The sequence below is a fragment of the Balaenoptera musculus genome, chromosome 1, assembly GCF_009873245.2.
Source record: "Balaenoptera musculus isolate JJ_BM4_2016_0621 chromosome 1, mBalMus1.pri.v3, whole genome shotgun sequence".
NCBI lineage: Eukaryota > Metazoa > Chordata > Mammalia > Artiodactyla > Balaenopteridae > Balaenoptera > Balaenoptera musculus.
Window position 1 is genome coordinate 43,174,037 of NC_045785.1, and position 21,248 is coordinate 43,195,284.

The window sequence follows — 21,248 nt, forward strand, 5'->3', positions numbered from 1 at the left end:
ATAGACCATGTCACTTGCCTGCTCAAATCCCCTTATTGGTTTCCCACCTCCCTTGGAATGGAATCTAAGTTACTTAACCATAACTTCATGTCATTTGAGCCGTCACTACTCCCTCACCTCACCTTGCTTGATCACACCATTCTAACAACATCGGCCTGTTTTCTTTTTCTCAGGCCAAGTTTTTTCTGCTTCAGGGATTTGCATTTGCTTTCCCCTCTGCCTAGAAGGCATTTCTTCCAGACTTCCAGGGTTCACACCCTCACTTTATTCAAATTTCTGCCCACGTGAAATCTCTTTGGAGAGACCTTGCTGACCACTCTATCTAAAATAATCTCTACCCTCCCAGTAGTTTCTTTTTCTTCATGGTCTTGCATCATTAGCCAGATTTACATGGTATCCTGTTTATTGTCTGTCTATACCTGACTATAATCTCCATGAGGACTTTGTCTTAGAATGCTTGCACTGCCATAACAAAACACCACAGACTGAGTGGCTTTAACAACAGAAATTTATTTTCTCACAGTTTTGGAGGCTAGAAGTCCAAGATCAAGGTTCCTGTTGATTTGGTTTCTGGTGAGGACTTTCTTCCTGGCTTGTAGACAGCCACCTTCTCACTATGTCCTTACGGGACCTTTCCTTGGTGGTACACACTGAGAGTGAGCATGAATGAGAGCTCTCTTGTGTGTCTTCTTAGAAGGACACTTACTGGATTGGGGCCCCACCCTTAGGACCTTATTTAATCTTAACTTACTTCCTTTACTCCAAATACAGTCACACTGGGGTTAGGGCTTCATTGTCTGAATTGGGGTGGGGGGCCCACAAACATTCACTCCATAACACCACTGTATCCTCAGTGCCTAGAACAGTTACCTGCCACAAAGTAAGGGCCTGATAAATAATTGTGAATTTTGAATGATTTTTTTAACACATAATTTTTAATAGTTGTGTGATTTAGTATTTCCACTATATGTATGATTTTTTTTATTTATCATCCTTATGAATTAATCTTTGCATAATCAGTCCATCTGTGATTAAGATATACAGTTTTTAAATAATAGTGAGAGGCAGCATTACATTTTTAAGAGCATGGACTCTGGAGCCAGATGGTCTGGGTTTGAATCCTTGTACCACCACTTGAGCAAGTTTATTTATCCTCCCTGTGCTTTGGTTTTCTCCTATATAATAGGAATAATAATATTATCTGTACTCTTGCTGATAGTGTGAAACTTAAATGAATTAGTGTTTGTAATGCTCTTAGTACCAAGCATATAATTAGTCCTAAATAATTGTTAACTTAAAAAAACTTTTTATTAGGACATAAATTTTAAAGCCACAGAATGGCATGTTGGTAAAATTTTGAGAACTTCCATCTAACACTGATGGGAATATAAATTGTTTTAGTTACTTTGGAAGATTATTCTGCCCTGGCAGGTTAATAAGACTTTGGAATCAGCTACTTTTAGAAGATGTATTGTCATCTGAGACCCCAAAGGGATGTGGCCCAAAAAAAAAGAAAAAGAAAATGTAGCTAATTTGATACCTTTCTTGTTTTGGGTTGATTTAGTTTTAGGTTCTTAGAGGCAGAATGTTATAGGTAGGATTTTAAGCTCCTTCCAGTTTTTTGAGTCTTTGATTTTAATTCTCATTCCCCAAAGCTTCCCACCTGCCTAAATGATTAGTGCATTGGTTCCCAAAGTTTGCTGCACATTAGAATCACCTGGGAATCTTTTAACAATTCTGACACATGGCTCCCATTCCCAGACATTCTTGTTGTAGTTGCTGTGGTGTGTCACCTGGGCATTGGGGTTTTTCAACTCCCAGCTTGATTCTGATGTGTAGCAAAGTTTGGGCACCACTTGGTTATTGGGATTTTCAGGTAAGCTGTGTTAGCTCAGATGACTTCATTCTTCCTTTGTACCATAGATAGAGACAGCAGTGTTCCACTCATGGGGAATTGCAGAGGAAGTGAGGAGGGGAGGGAGCAGAGTGAAGATAATCTGGGAGACCCCTGCAGCTGGGGACTTGACCAGTTTCCTTCATTAAGATTAGGTGATATGACCAGATGTCACAACTTGCATAAGCAAAGGAAATTAATTTTAATAATGTATTTTATTTAACTCATCGTATCCAAAATAATACCATTTCAACATGTAATCAATATAAAAATTCATTCATTAATGAGATACTTCATTTTCTCTCCCTCCCTCCCTCTCTCCCTCCACCGCCCCCCCCCCTACCCCCCGCACTAAGTCGTCACTCTCCTGGGTGTATTTTGCACTTTGAATTAGCCACATTCAGGTGCTCAATAGCCACATGTGACTAGTGGCTTCTAAACTGGACTTCCCAAGTCTAGATTATCGGTTTAGAACTGAGTTGTCTGACCATAGATACTTTTAAACTAGAATGTATGTTTAATTTATCCTTGGATCCCAGGTTCTCTCCCTAGAATGTTTTTCTGCATAGACTTTTTGTTTATATCAGTATTCATTAATCTCTCATGAGAATTTTTTTAAACCAGGTTTATTGATATATAATTTACATACCATGAAGTTCACTCATTTAAACTTTATACTTCAGTGGTTTTTAGTATATTTATGAAGTTGTGCAGCCATCACCATAATATAATTTTAGCACATTTTTATCACCCCAAAAAGAAACACCATACATATGAAGAAGTCATTCCCTATACCTCTTTCCCTCACTAACCCTTGCCCCTGCCTTTCCTCCAATCCCTGGCAACTACTAATCTATTTTCTGTCTCTAGACTTGCCTATTCTGGACATTTCATATATTTAGGATCCTACAGTATGTGGTATTTTGTGACTGGCTTCTTTCACTTAGCATAATGTTTTCAAGGTTAATCCATGTTGTAGCATGTATCAGGACTTAATTCTTTTTTATTGCTGAATAATATTCCTTTGAATGATATACCACATTTTGTTTATCCATTCATCAGTTGATGAACATTTGGGTTGTTTTCATTTTTTGACCATTATGAATAATGCTGCTGTGAACACTTGCATATGATGTTTTTGTGCGGGGACGCATGTTTTCATTTCTCTTAAATGTATACCTAGGAGTGGAGTTACTGGGTAACATGGTAACTCTATGTTTAACTTTTTGAAAAACTGCTAAACTACTTTTCAGAGCAGCTGCACATAATATTTCCACTCATAATGTGTAAGGGTTCTTTTTTTTTTTAACATCTTTATTGGAGTATAATTGCTTTACAGTGTTGTGTTAGTTTCTGCTGTATAACGAAGTGAATCAGCTATACGTATACATATATCCCCACATCCCCTCCCTCTTGCGTCTCCCTCCCTCCCACCCTCCCTATCCCACCCCTCTAGGTGGTCACAAAGCACCGAGCTGATCTCCCTGTGCTATGTGGCTGCTTCCCACTAGCTACCTGTTTTACGTCTGGTAGTGTATATAGGTCCATGCCACTCTCTCCCTTCGTCCCAGCTTCCCCCTCCCCCTGCCCACGCCCTCAGGTCCACCCTCTACGTCTTGTGTAAGGGTTCTGTTTCCCCACATCCTCACCAGCATTTGTGATTGTCTTTTTGATTATAGCCATTCTAGTGGTTTTCATTTACATTTCTTCTGGAGAAATGTCTATTCACATTCTTTGCCTTTATTTTATTTTATTTATTTATTTATTTTTAAGTCTTCATTGAATTTGTCACAACATTGCCTCTGCTTCATGCCTTGGCCTCCTAGCCTCAGGGCACGTGGGATCTCAACTCCCCGACCAGGGATCACACCCACACCCCCACACTGGAAGGCAAAGTCCCAGCCACTGGACCGCCAGGGAAGTGCCATGCCCATTTTTCTAGTTGGGGTTTTTAATCTTATTATTGAGTTGTAGGAGTGATTTTATATATTCTGGATACAAGCCATATCAGATATATGACTTGCAGATTTTTCTTCAAGTCTGTGGGTTGTCTTTTTACTTTCTTGATAGTGTCCTGAGAAGCATGCATATTTTAAATTTTGATGAAATCCAGTTTATCAGTCTTCTATTGCTTTTGCCTTTGGTGGCTTTTCTGAGAAATCGTTGCCTAATCCTAAACAACAAAGATTTATTCCTGTATTTTCTTTCAAGAGTTTTGTAGTTTTTGCTCTTACATTTAATTTAATGTATGGTCCACTTTGAGTTAATCTTTGTGGTGTGAGGTATGGATCCAGGTTCATTTTTTGGCATGTGGTTATCCAGTTGTCCCAGTCTCGTTTGTTGAATCTCATCAAACTTGAATTAGAAATTTTCTTTCATCACCATAGCATATTTATTTTTTATTTCATGTAATAAGTACATGTATAGGTCCATAATTAAGAGAGCTTTCATTAGACTACATTGCCTTATTAGAAAGATAGGAATATATTTCATGTATCTTATTGGTAGGCATGGTTTTAAAATACCGAAGTCTATAATTCTGGTCAAAAGTCTTGTCAAATTATGTTGTACTGATGTTTTTGTTACTATCATATTTCCAGATCTCAGTCATGTTTGTTTGTTCAAAGAAGAGAGAATAGCCATTGTGTTAAGGAATGAGGGACTTATAACCAGATAAACATATGTTATAATCTAAGTGGGAAGTAGCATTAGACCCTTTCTTTGTTTAATTAACATAATTCAAATTGAAATCAGTTGGATCTCTGGTTTAGTAGTACTTGAGATTTAGCTTTGGCTGACCCTGATAAAAGGCAACTTGCGGTTTACTTACAAAACAAAAACAATAAAAAGTTTTAAAAAGAAAGATGGGGGGAGGGGGGATGAGTGTAATACGCCTTTTAAAATAAGAGAACAAAATTCCTGAAGTTCATGATGGGAATGGATTGGTAGTAAGGCATTTAATAGTGTGGGTTTGTCTAGATTTGACTCTGCCTTAAAAGATAAACCACAGCAGTAACAAAAATAATAAACCCTGACTTAAAATACCCTGTAGATAGCATGCATTATTAATTGAGAATATTGTCAGATATTTAAGTTTATGTTTTCTTCCAGTTTTATTGAGACATAATAGACTTTGTAAGTAGACTGTGTAAGTTTAAAGTGTATAATGATTTGACTTACTACATCGTGAAATGATTATCACAGTAGGTTTAGTGAACATCCATTATGTCATATAAATACAAAATCAAAGAAATAGAAAAAAAATTTTTTGTCCTTGTGATGAGAACTCTTAGGATTTACTCCCTTAACCACTTTCATATATAACACACAGCAGTGTTCATTATATGTATCATGTTGTACATCACATCCCTAGTACTTACTTATCTTAAAACTGGATATTTAAGTTTATTTTAAATTATACCAGAAGTAGAAGTGGTGGTTTTCTTAGATAATATAATGTACTGTATCAATAATATATTGCTATATAACAAACCAACCTAAACTAAGTGTCTTAAAATAGCAGCAGTCATTTATTTTGCTCACAAATCTGCAGTTTGGTTAGGCCTCATGACTTATTTCTGTTTCATGCAGTGCCACCTGTGGTGGCTTGATTGCAGGGGCAGGGGTGTATGTGTTGAGATGGAGGGGGCCAAAGGATCCACTTTCAAGGTGGCTCACTCTCATGCCTGGGAAGTTGAGCTGGGGGGGCCTAGGTGCTCCTCCATATAGTTCTCTTTCCAGCTGCTTGGCCTTTCTCACAGTGTGGTGGTTGGGCTCCAAGAAAACAAGGTAGAAATTTGTGGCATTTCCATGACACCAGAAGTCACACATAGTCACTTCTGCTATGTTTATTGGTTAGGGACAGTCACAGAGTTTCAAGGAGAGGGGCCATGAACTCTACCTCTTGTTGGGACCATTTTTGGAAAATTTAATCTACCACATGTATTTCTTTCCACTTATTGCCACTTACATATATCTCTATCTAAGAAATTCTTTGGAAAAGTCAATTTTAGAAATTAGAAATTTAGAAATTAATGGGGAAAACTAAAAGTAAATTAAAATATCATCTGAACAAGAAACTTTAAAATTTCTCTTTCTGTGTAGTTCTCAAGATTTTATTTTCAACTGTGTCTATTAAAAATTACTGAAACTTTGGATATTGTAAATATATAGTTAATTCAGTTGTGCAAATCCCAACATGAATTATGGACTTATCAAAATGCTTTTATTCTCAAAGATATGCAAAGGATATGCACTGTGTTGGCAGTTTGCAAGACCACCCCTAGGTTTGGTGATTTGCTTGGAAGGCACAACTTGTAATTGTACTCACAGCTATGATTTATCACAGCAAAGGATCCAAAGTAAAACCAGCAAAGGAAAAAGGCACATGGGGCAAAATCCAGAGGAAACTAAGGCCCAAGCTTCCAAGAATCTTCTCCCAGTGGGATCATACAGGGTGTGCTTAATTCCTCCAGCAACAGATTGTGACAGCACTTGTGAAATGTCTCCCAGGGAAGCTCATTAGAGACTCAACACCTAAGGTTTTTTTGTTTTTTTTTTTTAATTTTATTTTTATTTATTTATTTTATTTACTTATGGCTGTGTTGGGTCTTCGTTTCTGTGCCGGGGCTTCCTCCAGTTGCGGCAAGCGGGGGCCATTCTTTTTTTTTGTTGTTTTTTTTTGTTTGTTTGTTTGTTTGTTTTTAATTTTATAGCTACTTTATTTATTTATTTATTTTTGGCTGTGTTGGGTCATCAGTTCGTGCGAGGGCTTTCTCTAGTTGCGGCAAGCGGGGGCCACTCTTCATCGCGGTGCGCGGGCCTCACTATCGCGGCCTCTCTTGTTGCGGAGCACAGGCTCCAGGCGCGCAAGCTCAGTAATTGTGGCTCACGGGCCTAGTTGCTCCATGGCATGTGGGATCTTCCCAGACCAGGGCTCGAACCCGTGTCCCCTGCATTGGCAGGCAGATTCTCAACTGCTGCGCCACCAGGGAAGCCCAACACCTAAGGGTTTTTATTGGGGTTTTTGTCATGTAAGCACTGTTTACCTAGCACTTACCAAGCAAGAGTCCAGATTTCCAGAAGGAAAGCTGGTTTTCAACATAAGCCATTTTGTTTGCTTAAACAGATTAGGTGCAGTGAGCTGCCCTTATGATAGTGAGGTGGTGGGAACCCTCCTAAAATCCAGGTTCCCAGACACCAAGCCAACGGCCAACTTTGTAGGCAGGCTTTTCCGAGGATAGCTATTTCAGGCCTGCTATGTTAATTCTTAAAAAAAAAATTATCCCCAAATCTTTAAATTGCTCTTGGTTGTCCCGTCAATCTGTAGATTTCTGAGTAAACTCTGTAGTTAAAGAAAGAAAAAGTTATGTATAAATGATATATAACTTGGCTGTAAACCAAGACCAAATACTGGTTTCTATTAAAACTTGAAAACTTCTTGATAGTATGGAGTTAAAACTTTAAACAGTTTTAAGTTAAATATATTGTCTGTGTAATACTAATAGGTAGATTATAGTTACAGGAACAAATATGTTTGCTAACTTTCCACCACCTTCTTCCTTAAGTACATCCTTGGAGAAGAGAGGCAAGGCAAAATATCAATAGCATATTAGTTAAGACCTTGAATTCTGGAACTAGACTATATGTATTGGACTAGACACTGTAGACTAGACTAGACACTCTCTCTGTCACAGTTTTCTCATCTGTCCAATGGGGATAATAATAGTACCTACTTTATAGAGTTGTCGGTGGAACAAGTGAATTAATAATATACAGGCAGACCTTGCTTTATTGCATTTTGCAGATGTTATCTTTTACAAATTGAAAGTTTGTGGCAAACCTTGTGTCAAGCAAGTCTATTGGCGCCATTTTTGCAACATTATTTGCTCACTTTGTGGTTTGTCACATTTTGGTAATTCTCGCAATATTTCAAACTTTTTCATTATTACTGTATTTGTTATGACGATCTGTGAGCAGTGATCTTTGATATTACTACTACAGCTCACTGAAGGCTCAGATGATGTTTAGCATTTTTTAGCAATAAAGTATTTTTAAATTACATACATTGTTTTTTAAGACAATGCTGCTGCACACTTCATAGGCTACAGTATAATGTAAATATAACTTTTATATGCACTGGGAAACCAAAAAATTTGCGTGACTTGCTTTACTGCGATATTTGCTTTATTGTGGTGGACTGGGACCAAGCCCGCTATATCTCCAAGGTATGCCTGTACGTAAAATACCTGCCAGGTAGTAGGCGTTAGCCCCTATATCATCATTCTGTGGATATGGTGATTATGGTTACTGAAACAAAAATCAGACCATCTATTTAGAAAAGTATTGATATACTTCTGGGGCCAGCAGCCAGAATATGGGAAATTATGTCTATCCTGAGTTTTTAAGGGTATATGATTGTCATACCTTTGCAGTACGGTAAGAGTTTGGGGGTTGTGGAGACTTGGCATAATTTACTGTAAAGTTAAACCCAGAAATATTCAGGATCGTTAATCCTAAATTAATATATCTGCTTTCAATCATTGATACCAATGTGACTACACAGTTCAATAGGATATTTCTACAAAGAATTTAATTAAATGCCTGTATAGAAAAACAATTGCCATGGTCTTGGTTAGAATTATGTTTGGCTAGGAATGGACCAGTGAAATTACTATCTTAGTGGAAGCAGAGTAGTAGTTTTCTAACGTTGTTGCTTACCCAGTAAAACAAGTTTTCTTACTAGGGAAGAAAGTACACAAGGCGTTACTTAAATGAAAGAATGAAGTTAATATTTTTAACATTTCTCCTTAAGGACCAGTGTAATGCGGAGAAGCACGCAGATGGAATTATAGTAAGTTTAATCTAATCTTTGCTCCCCTTTACTTCTGCAGAGCATTATAACCAGTTATGTCAGGAGAAGCCTGAATTTCTACTCATTTTTCAACACAAATTCCTCTTTTTACCTACTTACTGTTCTTTGTTTGTTGACTCTTGCAATTTTCCTTGAGCTCTTAAAGTTGGCCATCTTTCAGCAATCATTTGGAGGGGAAATGTCGATATTAAAATTTTGCTGAGTCTTGATTCTTATTGAACCACCTTGCATGTGTTAACTTGAAGGGTTAATCATGGTATAAAAATGCAGCTTTTATGACTAAATAAGGCATAACTCACAATGCTACATTTCTTGTCCAACTTCTTTTTTTCTAATGAAAGCAGAAGGGGAGGGGTACAATATTGAAACATCTTAATTTAACTATATGGTTATAGGTTTCTATTAATTTCTTATCTTTATTTTTAGATTTTGTGTATTGTGTTAACTGTAATTGCTACTGTGGTGTATACTGCTTTTTTGTAGGAACAAGTTGCAACATGAATTCTTCCACTTATAGCCATTTTCTATTCTTCCTCCCCTTGGGTTTTACTCTTCCCTTACATTCAACTTACCCACCAAAAAGAAAAGAAAATTTTATTGGAAATAAAAGTTAGAATTTGAAGATTTGCAGTTTAAGCTACCCTGGTTTTATGGTAGATGTGTGACTTGTGTTCAGACTGTATTTCTGAAGAAGGAGGCAACCTTTTTTGTCTGAGGCTTTACAAATGCCAGCTTATCTGAGATCTGGAAACTCATTTTGTAAATCTTGAAAACCATCTTATGATTATATTTGAAAGGATGAGCATGTTATGTTTATATTTGGTTTAAAATGAAAAATAAGTTATGTTTACATATTTCTTAAGAAAACAGAGTAAGAGAAACATTTTTAAAATTTGAATTAAACACATTGGAATTTTTGTTTTTCTTCACAGTGTGAGTTCATAGTTTGAGCCATGGTGATTTAATACAATTATGTGATATAATTACAATATAATATAATATCTCTTCTGAGATATCAATTAAGATTATAAGCCTCATGGAAAAAGACTGTGTATGTTGTCTAGCATTTCATGGTTCCCAAAGACCCTAAGGAAAATTAATGATGGCAGTTATTTTTATCTCTTTTCTCTCAAAGCAAATCAGTTACTTTTTATTATGTTAAACAATAGTTTTATAAAGCATACTAAAAATGTTTGATCATTTGTAGTTAAAAACATCTAGATAGTTTATACTGATAGAAAACCTGAACTTGTAGAAAACAAACATATTTGAATCATTTGATCAGGGACTATAGCAATTTTCCTTAAGAGTTTTTATTTTTTAAAAAAGGCACTGTTCATGGTTTAGGCCTTGGACCCAGACTGCTAAGACCTAGCCCTGCCACTTACTATCTGTGACCTTAGGCAAGTTACTTAACCTTTGAGTCTTTGTTTCCTCATCTATAAAGAAAAGTGACTTCTATCTCAGAGGATTGTTGTAAGATAGTATGCACATAGTACTCAATAAATGTTAGCTATACATACATATATGTATATATAATTGTATTTTATATTGTATTGCATGAATTTTATTAATTTTACAACAGATTAGGGTTTAGGATTGTCATTTGTTTGCACTTCTCAAGCTCTGCACATTCTTTTTTAAAGCAAGGCGTAGAATGTTATTTGACATTTTTTAGCCTGAAGTTGGTTGACCACGGACAGTAGTTGTATTTTCTATTAACAACAGGAACAAAAGAAAAAGTCTAAAAGTGTTTTGTGGGATTGACAAACCTAATATTAGGCTTCTGAAAAACAGAAGATTGCATTCAAAAGATTGAATTCTGGTCCCTTTTTCCAAAGTTATTGTATTTCTTGGTCTCTTTAGTAATTTTTTCTTATATAATAGGTTGGGGATAAGGAGGTGGGATATTCTCATTCTTATGGCTCAGAGTATTAAAGGTGGGATTTTGCCTTTGTAAAGCACTTGGAGCCCTTTAGAGAAAAATCACTATGTAAAAATAAGGAATTTATTTTAAGAACAGCTCCAGGATTGTTGAGACACTTGTTTAGGTATTATGGCCCAGCCTGGTATCTGAAAATAGAATCCTAATGTAATAACCAGAAAGCCCTTAGAGACCATAGCATCCAGACATTTCTTCATTTTATACACTGGGAAAGTGAGGCCCACAGAAGATGAGACTTGGCAAGTCACTGGTAGAGCAAGGATTCTAGGAATTAAAATTCTAAGTCTCTGTTTCTGTGCTTTTCCTAATGCTCCAGAACCTTCCTCACTTCACTTTACTAGGCTTTTGATTATTAATGATTGTTTTCAGAGCTTCTTCTCTGTGTCCTTTATTTTCTAGGACTAGAATATTTATGGTATGTAGACTGTTGTGACAAGAATCAGAATTCTTATGTTCAAATCAATTTAAGAGATCTGATTTAGTGATTTTTACATATTGATATTTATGCAGAGAGGGGATATAAGAAAAAAATAACTTAGGCATTAAATAAGAATGCTATAAAAACTTTCCTATTATCAGTTTCCATTGTTATGTGCTTTTAAATTTTTACAAATGCTTTTGGGGTTCATCAATAAAGTATCTTTTCTAATTCTGTTTCAGTATTTTCTGTTACAAGCTCTACCTAATACATGTTTGAAGTTTAGTTTTCCAGATCAAGGAAAGCTAAAAAACTTAAATTTTTATTTCTTGGGTTTTATCTAGTATAGTCTTCTAAGTGGTGGTTTCAAACTTAACTTTGGCAAAGGCCTTGGTTTGAAATTTCCCCCTCCTCCAAATAAAAAAATATCAGTAAGCTTTGGAGTCTTGTTTTTAAAATGCCATCATGCTGGCAAAATAGTGTCTTGGCTTGGAGTCAGAAGAACCTAGACTTTTTTTTTTTCCTCTCTAAAATTGTAACTACATGTTTGAGTATTTTTTCCCCTTCTAAATTCTCAAAAAGAAAAGACGTCCAATGAGAAGATACATTTCTTTGCCTTTAGTGACTGTAAAACTAGATGCCTATACGGTGCAATACACATTGGTGGCAGTAGTATGGGATGTAAAAATAAGATTGTAGTGGTACAGATACATTAGCTAGTCATAGGTATAATGCTTATTAATACCAAAGCAGGAGAGAGCATTTCTCCATCTTTGATATTTGTGGTGAATTAAAATTTCAGAAGCACTGAGTTGAATTGAGAGGTTATTATTTTGGCTTCCTGAAACCATTCTACAACTCTTTCCAAGTGTTTTCATTTAGTTTTACCTTTCTATATGTCAGAGATTCATTCATTTTCCCTCCTTACTATGCTTCTTTAAATAATCTTATAAGAAACTCTTAGACTTCCGTATAGTAAAGTTGTTTTATTTCCTCTTTGCAATTTGACCAACATGTCTATACAGCTACCCTCAGGACTTTGCTGTCAGAAATGTGGGCTTTTCATACATTTGGGAGGGTCAATGCTGGAAGGGTATTTAATTAAAAATAACTATACTGTGCTTCTTTATCTCAGAGTACTATTAATCCTGTAGATGCAATATATCAACCTAGTCCCTTGGAACCTGTGATCAACGCAATGCCTTCCCAGACTGTCTTACCTCCAGGTATAGTATAATATTTGGAAAAATGTTTCACAGGTACATTGATGACAAAAAACTTAATTTTTTATGGCAGTTGTAGTAATCTTGAAGGTTTTTTTTGTTTGTTTTTTAATAAGTAAAAGGAATCTGACACACAAAATACAGCCAAAAATGAACTGGAAAAAGATGATAATGTTTTGGTATTGGGGCTTTTTGAGTACAGTTAAAGGGCTTTTGGTTTTCAAAGTGAGATGGAAGACAAACATGGTTACTTGGATTAGCTGCTGGGACAGAATCCTATGACCCAGGATTCATGGCTACCAAGGAAAACTTAATATACCTTGATCTACTTGAAAGTAATCCAGGAATGTTCTATTTTGTCATATTCTTTATAGCTCTGAATAATACAAATGGTTTCTTCATGGTGGACTTAAAGATAATGAAAAAGGGAAGAATGAAATTTGTGATGCCTGCTGATTAGATAGACGTGTATTTTTAGGGATAGAGTAATAAATTTTTTTTTTTTAACTGGCAGAGGAGGGCTTAAGGCCAACATCCACTGGTTCCTTTTACCTTTTTGTTGCATCCAACATTTCAGTGTTTTCACTGATGACGTAAGTCAGAAATTTTACTGGAAAAAAGAAAATCTTTTAAAAAATACTTATTAAGTATGTGAGATCTTTTTATGAATTTTTACTCCTTAGGAGAATGAACTTAATATCTCTCACGAGATTAAGAGGAAGTACTGTGCCCCATTTTAGATTTTACAAGTGGTTTGATCCTCGGGGGGAAACAGTTTATCATCCGAAGCATTTGCTGGTTTTACAGAGCAGTTATACTGAGGTATTGGCCTATCTTGACTAGTCTCTTGATATCCTGCCTAGTGTCTTAGTACTAGGTAGCATATCATCATTGAGTTTAAAGGGGATTGGGGGTCAGAAAGGAGGAGTAGAATGGAACTTGACTTAATAGAATATTGTCTCAAAAATTACTGATCTTCAGGATATTGCAGTTAAAGAGTTGTGTTTGGTACCAAACATAAAATAGATAGCGAGTGGGAAGCAGCCACATAGCACAGGGAGATTAGCTCAGTGCTTTGTGGCCACCTAGAGGGGTGGGATAGGGAGGGTGGGAGGGAGACGCAAGAGGGAGGAGATATGGGGATATATGTATATGTATAGCTGATCACTTTGTTGTAAAGCAGAAACTAACACACCATTGTAAAGCATTTATACTCCAATAAAGGTGTTAAAAAAAAAGAGTTGTGTTTGGCTTTTTCTCTAATTTATTTCACGTGTTCAAATCTCCTAGAACCTGCTCAGTTGTGTAAGTCAGAGCAGCGTCCATCTTCTCTACCAGTTGGACCTGTATTAGCTACTACCTTGGGACATCATCAGACTCCAACACCAAATAGTACAGGTACAGATTTGTGTAATTCCTTTACTTCTCATAACTGCCCATTAACTTTCAACATTTGTATTTGATTACTGATGGGAAAAAGATTGAAGAAAGGTTGTGTATTTTGTATTGGAGATACCTTAGCTCTATCATTACAATTCCATACATGGAGTGGTTAACTTTGTGATTGAACCAGAAGTTTAGTAATAATTATAATTTAAATGAAATAAAATACTGCAGAGTTTTGTATATTTGTTTACCTTAAGACTTATTTTGAAGCTCTGTATTGGCTTTTTAAAAAAATTTGCTCGAGTTAGATTTATATACTTTCTTACTGTAAAGGAATCAGATAATACAGAAGTATGAGAACAAAAGTTGTAAGTCTTCTTTACTCTTTGTCATTTATACATGTATGTACCTACATACCTATATTGTATATTTTTATTGTTTTTTCCCTGACCTAAATGAGATCATGTGGTTCTGTGACTTTCCCTTTTCATTTACTGAGAACATTTAGAGAGCTTTCTGTGTTCATACACTTAGGTCTACAACATTCTTTCTACAGCTGCTCAACTGGCTATTACCTGTTTTTCTGCTGATGGACATTTATTTAGGTTGATTCCAAAATTTTCCTATTATAAGCAGTATTTCAGGGAATATCCTTGTACAGCACCTTTTGGCACATAAGAATTTTTTAAGGATAGATTTATCGGTCACATTTTTGCCAATTTTATAAGCAAAAAAAGGATACTTGATTTTAGTTTGCATTTTCTTTTTTTTAACACAACTTTTTTTTTTTTAATCAGTCATCAGTTTTATACACATCAGTGTATACATGTCAATCCCAATCGCCCAATTCAGCACACCACCATCCCCACCCCACCGCAGTTTTCCCCCCTTGGTGTCCATACATTTGTTCTCTACATCTGTGTCTCAACTTCTGCCCTGCAAACCAGTTCATCTGTACCATTTTTCTAGGTTCCACATACATGCGTTAATATACGATATTTGTTTTTCTCTTTCTGACTTACTTCACTCTGTATGACAGTCTCTAGATCCATCCACATCTCAACAAATGACTCAATTTCGTTCCTTTTTCTGGCGGAGTAATATTCCATTGTATATATGTACCACATCTTCTTTATCCATTCGTCTGTCAATGAGCATTTAGGTTGCTTCCATGACTTGGCTGTTGTAAATAGTGCTACAATGAACATTGGGGTGCATGTGTCTTTCTGAATTACAGTTTTCACTGGGTATATGCCCAGTAGTGGGAATGCTGGATCATATGGTAATTCTATTTTTAGTTTTTTAAGGAACTCCATATTGTTCTCCATAGTGGCTGTATCAATTTACATTCCCACCAACAGTGCAAGAGGGTTCCCTTTTCTCCACACCCTCTCCAGCATCTGTTGTTTGTAGATTTTCTGATGATGCCCATTCTAACTGGTGTGAGGTGATACCTCATTGTAGTTTTGATTTGCATTTCTCTAATAATTAGAGATGTTGAGCAGCTTTTCATGTGCTTCTTGGTCATCTGTATGTCTTCTTTGGAGAAATGTCTATTTAGGTCTTCTGCCCATTTTTGGATTGGGTTGTTTGTTTCTTTAATATTGAGCTGAATGAGCTGTTTATATATTTTGGAGATTAATCCTTTGTCCATTGATTCGTTTGCAAATATTTTCTCCCATTCTGAGGGTTGTCTTTTCGTCTTGTTTATGGTTTCCTTTGCTGTGCAAAAGCTTTGAAGTTTCATTAGGTCCCATTTGTTTATTTTTGTTTTTATTTCCATTACTCTAGGAGGTGGGTCATAAAAGATCTTGCTGTGATTTATATCAAAGAGTGTTCATCCTATGTTTTCCTCTAAGAGTTTTATAGTGTCCGGTCTTACATTTAGGTCTCGAATCCATTTTGAGTTTATTTTTGTGTATGGTGTTAGGGAGTGTTCTAATTTGAATCTTTTACATGTAACTGTCCAGTTTTCCCAGCTCCACTTATTGAAGAGACTGTCTTTTCTCCATTGTATATCTTTGCCTCCTTTGTCATAGATTAGTTGACCATAGGTGCGTGGGTTTATCTCTGGGCTTTCTATCTTGTTCCATTGATCTATGTTTCTGTTTTTGTGCCAGTACCATATTGCCTTGATGACTGTAGCTTTGTAGTATAGTCTGAAGTCAGGGAGTCTGATTCCTCCAGCTCCGTTTTTTCCCCTCAAGACTGCTTTGGCTATTCGGGGTCTTTTGTGTCTCCATACAAATTCTAAGATGATTTGTTCTAGTTCCGTAAAAAATGCCATTGGTAATTTGATAGGGATTGCATTGAATCTGTAGATTGCTTTGGGTAGTAGAGTCATTTTCACAATATTGATTCTTCCAATCCAAGAACATGGTATATCTCTTCATCTGTTGGTATCATCCTTAATTTCTTTCATCAGTGTCTTATAGTTTTCTGCATACAGGTCTTTTGTCTCCCTAGGTAGGTTTATTCCTAGGTATTTTATTCTTTTTGTTGCAATGGTAAATGGGAGTGTTTCCATAATTTCTCTTTCAGATTTTTCATCATTAGTGTATAGGAACGCAAGAGATTTCTGTGCATTAATTTTGTATCCTGCAACTTTACCAAATTCATTGATTAGCTCTAGTAGTTTTCTGGTGGCATTTTTAGGATTCTCTATGTATAGTATCATGTCATCTGCAAACAGTGACAGTTTTACTTCTTCTTTTCCAATTTGTATTCCTTTTATTTCTTTTACTTCTCTGATTGCTGTGGCTAGGACTTCCAAAACTATGTTGAATAATAGTGGTGAGAGTGGACATCCTTGTCTCGTTCCTGATCTCAGAGGAAATGCTTTCAGTTTTTCACCATTGAGAATGATGTTTGCTGTGGGTTTGTCCTGTATGGCCTTTATTATGTTGAGGTAGGTTCCCTCTATGCGCACTTTCTGGAGAGTTTTTATCATAAATGGGTGCTGAATTTTGTCAAAAGCTTTTTCTGCATCTATTGAGATGATCATATGGTTTTTATTCTTCAATTGGTTAATATGGTGTATCACATTGATTGGTTTGCATATATTGAAGAATCCTTGCATCCCTGGGATAAATGCCACTTGATCGTGGTGTATGATCCTTTTAATGTGTTGTTGGATTCTGCTTGCTAGTATTTGTTGAGGATTTTTGCATCTATATTCATCAGTGATATTGGTCTGTTATTTTCTTTTTTTGTAGTATCTTTGTCTGGTTTTGGTATCAGGGTGATGGTGGCCTCATAGAATGAGTTTGAGAGTGTTCCTTCCTCTGCAATTTTTTGGAAGAGTTTGAGAAGGCTGGGTGTTAGCTCTTCTCTAAATGTTTGATAGAATTCACCTGTGAAGCCATCTGGTCCTGGATTTTGTTTGTTGGAAGATTTTTAATCACAGTTTCAATTTCATTACTTGTGATTGGTCTGTTCATATTTTCTGTTTCTTCCTGGTTCAGTCTTGGAAGGTTATACCTTTCGAAGAATTTGTCCATTTCTTCCCGGTTGTCCATTTTATTGGCATAAAGTTGCTTGGAGTAGTCTCTTAGGATGCTTTGTATTTCTGCGGTGTCTGTTGTAACTTCTCCTTTTTCATTTCTGATTTTATTGATTTGAGTCCTCTCCCTCTTTTTCTTGATGAGTCTGGCTAATGGCTTATCAATTTTGTTTACCTTCTCAAAGAACCAGCTTTTAGTTTTATTGCTCTTTGCTATTGTTTTCTTTGTTTCTATTTCATTTATTTCTGCTCTGATCTTTATAATTTCTTTCCTTCTGCTAACTTTGGGTTTTGTTTGTTCTTCTATCTCTAGTTCCTTTAGGTGTAAGGTTAGATTGTTTACTTGAGATTTTTCTTGTTTCTTGAGGTAGGCTTGTATAGCTATAAACTTCCCTCTTAGAACTGCTTTTGCTGCATCCCATAGGTTTTGGGTCATCGTGTTTTCATTGTCATTTGTCTCTAGGTATTTTTTGATTTCCTCTTTGATTTCTTCAGTGATCTCTTGGTTATTTAGTAACGTATTGTTTAGCCTCCATGTGTTTGTGCTTTTCACGTTTTTTTCCCTGTAATTCATTTCTAATCTCATAGCGTTGTGGTCAGAAAAGATGCTTGATATGACTTCAATTTTCTTAAATTTACTGAGGCTTGATTTGTGACCCAAGATGTGATCTATCCTGGAGAATGTTCCGTGCGCACTTGAGAAGAAAGTGTAATCTGCTGTTTTTGGATGGAATGTCCTATATATATCAATTAAATCTATCTGGTCTATTGTGTCATTTAAAGCTTCTGTTTCCTTATTTATTTTCATTTTGGATGATCTGTCCATTGGTGTAAGTGAGGTGTTAAAATCCCCCACTATTACTGTGTTACTGTCGATTTCCTCTTTTATAGCTGTTAGCAGTTGCCTTATGTATTGAGGTGCTCCTACGTTTGGTGCATATATATTTATAATTGTTATATCTTCTTCTTGGATTGATCCCTTGATCATTATGTTGTATCCTTCCTTGTCTCTTGTAACATTCTTTATTTTAAAGTCTGTTTTATTTGATATGAGTATAGCTACTCCAGCTTTCTTTTGATTTCCATTTGCATGGAATATCTTTTTCCATCCCCTCACTTTCAGTCTGCATGTGTCCCTAGGTCTGAAGTGGGTCTCTTGTAGACAGCATATATATGGGGCTTGTTTTTGTATCCATTCAGCAAGCCTGTGTCTTTTGGTTGGAGCATTTAATCCATTCACGTTTAAGGTAATTATCAATATGTATGTTCCTATGACCATTTTCTTAATTGTTTCGGGTTTGTTTTTGTAGGTCCTTTCTTCTCCTGTGTTTCCCACTTAGAGAAGTTCCTTTAGCATTTGTTGTAGAGCTGGTTTGGTGGTGCTGAATTCTCTTAGCTTTTGCTTGTCTGTAAAGCTTTTGATTTCTCCATCAAATCTAAATGAGATCCTTGCCAGGTAAAGTAATCTTGGTTGTAGGTTCTTCCCTTTCATCACTTTAAGTATATCATGGCACTCCCTTCTGGCTTGTAGAGTTTCTGCTGAGAAATCAGCTGTTAACCTTATGGGAGTTCCCTTGTATGTTATTTGTCATTTTTCCCTTGCTGCTTTCAGTAATTTTTCTTTGTCTTTAATTTTTGCCAGTTTGATTACTGTGTGTCTTGGCGTGTTTCTCCTTGTGTTTATCCTGTATGGGACTCTCTGTGCTTCCTGGACTTGGGTGGCTATTTCCTTTCCCATGTTAGGGAAGTTTTTGACTATAATCTCTTCAAATATTTTCTCTGGTCCTTTCTCTCTCTCTTCTCCTTCTGGGACCCCTATAATGCAAATGTTGTTGCATTAAATGTTGTCCCAGAGGTCTCTTAGGCTGTCTTCATTTCTTTTCATTCTTTTTTCTTTTTTCTGTTCCGCAGCAGTGAATTCCACCATTCTGTCTTCCAGGTCACTTATCCGTTCTTCTGCCTCAGTTATTCTGCTATTGATTCCTTCTAGTGTAGTTTTTCATTTCAGTTATTGTATTGTTCATCCTTGTTTGTTTGTTCTTTAATTCTTCTAGGTCTTTGTTAAACATTTCTTGCATATTCTAGATCTTTGCCTCCATTCTTATTCCGAGGTCCTGGGTCATCTTCACTATCATTATTCTCAATTCTTTTTCTGGAAGGTTGCCTATCTCCACTTCATTTAGTTGTTTTTCTGGGGTTTTATCTTGTTCCTTCATCTGGTATATAGCCCTCTGCCTTTTCATCTTGTCTATCTTTCTGTGAATGTGGTTTTTGTTCCACAGGCTGCAGGATTGTATTTTTTCTTGCTTCTGCTCTCTGCCCTCTGGTGGTTGAGGCTCTGCATTTTCTTAATTTGTTTAGATTTATGGTTTTTATTTTTTCTCCAGTTCACAGGGATGCTATTAATGTTAGTATAGATTTATTTCTTGTTCTAAAACTAATTAGGTTGATGTTGAGTTATCAGTTGCACCAAATTCAAGGGAGCACTTGGTGCTTTTGTCCCTGTTATATCTGGATGCCAAAACCGAAGCCACTCTTGATTACAGGAGATAAGCCCCTGCTGTTGCTCTACAGATTGTTTCCTGAGTGGGACTTTTCCTGTGTAATACTGAAAATTTACCCTGTGATTTTTAGCTCAGTTTGAAATTTGAGTTAGTAAAGATGCTGATGTTATTACTTTGGTTTTTAAGATTTAACAGCCTGAGCAGATGTCTCCTTAATTTTGAAAGAAAGCAAGCAACAACAGCTCTCTTATTTGAACCTCTTGGGAAAATGCTGATAAGCAGTTTGAATAATGCAGTTGAAATGTTTGCCTGCCTTTTTTATTTATTTCATTATATGGTGTCATTTTAAAAACAGTATCTGTGTTTTCTTTTGTTTTTTTATAAGGAGGAATTAAGTCAGAATTCTGAAACAGACAAAATTTTCCATTCAGAAATACACAAAACCTAGTCAGTTACAGACTTTGAAAAAGTTAGCAGTATTCTTTATGTACATTAATTTTAGGATCATTAATTAGTTATAAATAATTTAGGATAAATTATTTCAGAAAGTGGCATTTTAAAAATATAACATTTTAGAGTAGGTGGATTTTTAAAAATTTTAAAAATTAGTGTGTGGTTTGTGTCTTGTTTGATTTTTCAACCGAATTTCTTCATCTTTCTTTCCTTTATCTCTCTCACTAATACATAAAAGAAAGAAAGGAACAACTGAAAAAAGAAATAGTACTGTTTTCTCTCGTAAGGAAAACTCAGTTCTTTTGTTTGCAACTCCCATTCCAACTCATTTTCTTCTTGGATACATTTTCAGTTTTGTGTGGTTGCCTGGACTATTTGCTTGTTACTTAATCATTTGTAATTCCTGGTCTTTTTCTTTCTTTCTTTCTCTCTCGTTTTTTTCCCTATTATTTCAATAAGAGAAATTTATTTATTTCCCATCTTATTGCTGCTATGGGGCGGGGCAGCGGTGGGGTAAGAATTTAAAGTTATTTGCTAAGATGAACTATCTTCAGAATTCCCACAATAAGCTTTGCCTATTTAGGCAGCAAACTTTCAGTGTTATGTTTTAAAAATATCTGTGAACATGGCAACTAAATGTGGCAGGTGGATGTGCTCTCTCATAACTATTAAACCATAGACACTGGAATGGGCTGAAAATCCTTGGGTGGCTCTGGACTCATTTTTACTGCTGCTATTCTCATTTCCTTCTAGAACTGAGGCCTTGGCTTTTATATTGACAGCAGATATTTAATTAATTTTAATCTCCACCAGGCATCTGTAGCAGTTTGGCATAAATTGCCTGAGAGCCCTTAGATATCTGCTCAATAAGTACTTGTTAAATTACTTTCAGTACTTCACTGTTCTGTTTGATACTTTTATGGTTACTTTTTATTACTGGACTATGAACCAGATGATTATCACAGAGATTCTTTCTCTGGATCTCCATTAGTTTCTATTTCCTTAATTAGACTGTTTAGGAATAGAAAGATGTTCCTCCTGGTTCTTTC

At 35.9% G+C, this 21,248-nt stretch overlaps 1 protein-coding gene across 7 annotated transcripts in view; it reads left to right on the plus strand.

Moving 5' to 3' along the window:
* Nucleotides 1-21,248, plus strand: part of OSBPL9 (oxysterol binding protein like 9) — a 169,057-nt gene that overhangs the window by 126,165 nt on the left and 21,644 nt on the right. For 4 of the 7 annotated variants that reach the window (XM_036832033.1, XM_036832018.1, XM_036832046.1 and 1 more), the window contains 3 exons: nucleotides 8,709-8,747; nucleotides 12,267-12,357; nucleotides 13,645-13,752. In XM_036832033.1, the coding sequence (XP_036687928.1) occupies nucleotides 8,709-8,747; nucleotides 12,267-12,357; nucleotides 13,645-13,752 (238 nt within the window). The remainder of the gene's footprint in view (nucleotides 1-8,708; nucleotides 8,748-12,266; nucleotides 12,358-13,644; nucleotides 13,753-21,248) is intronic. The other 3 variants (XM_036832028.1, XM_036832039.1, XM_036832049.1) reach the window with 1 other exon arrangement.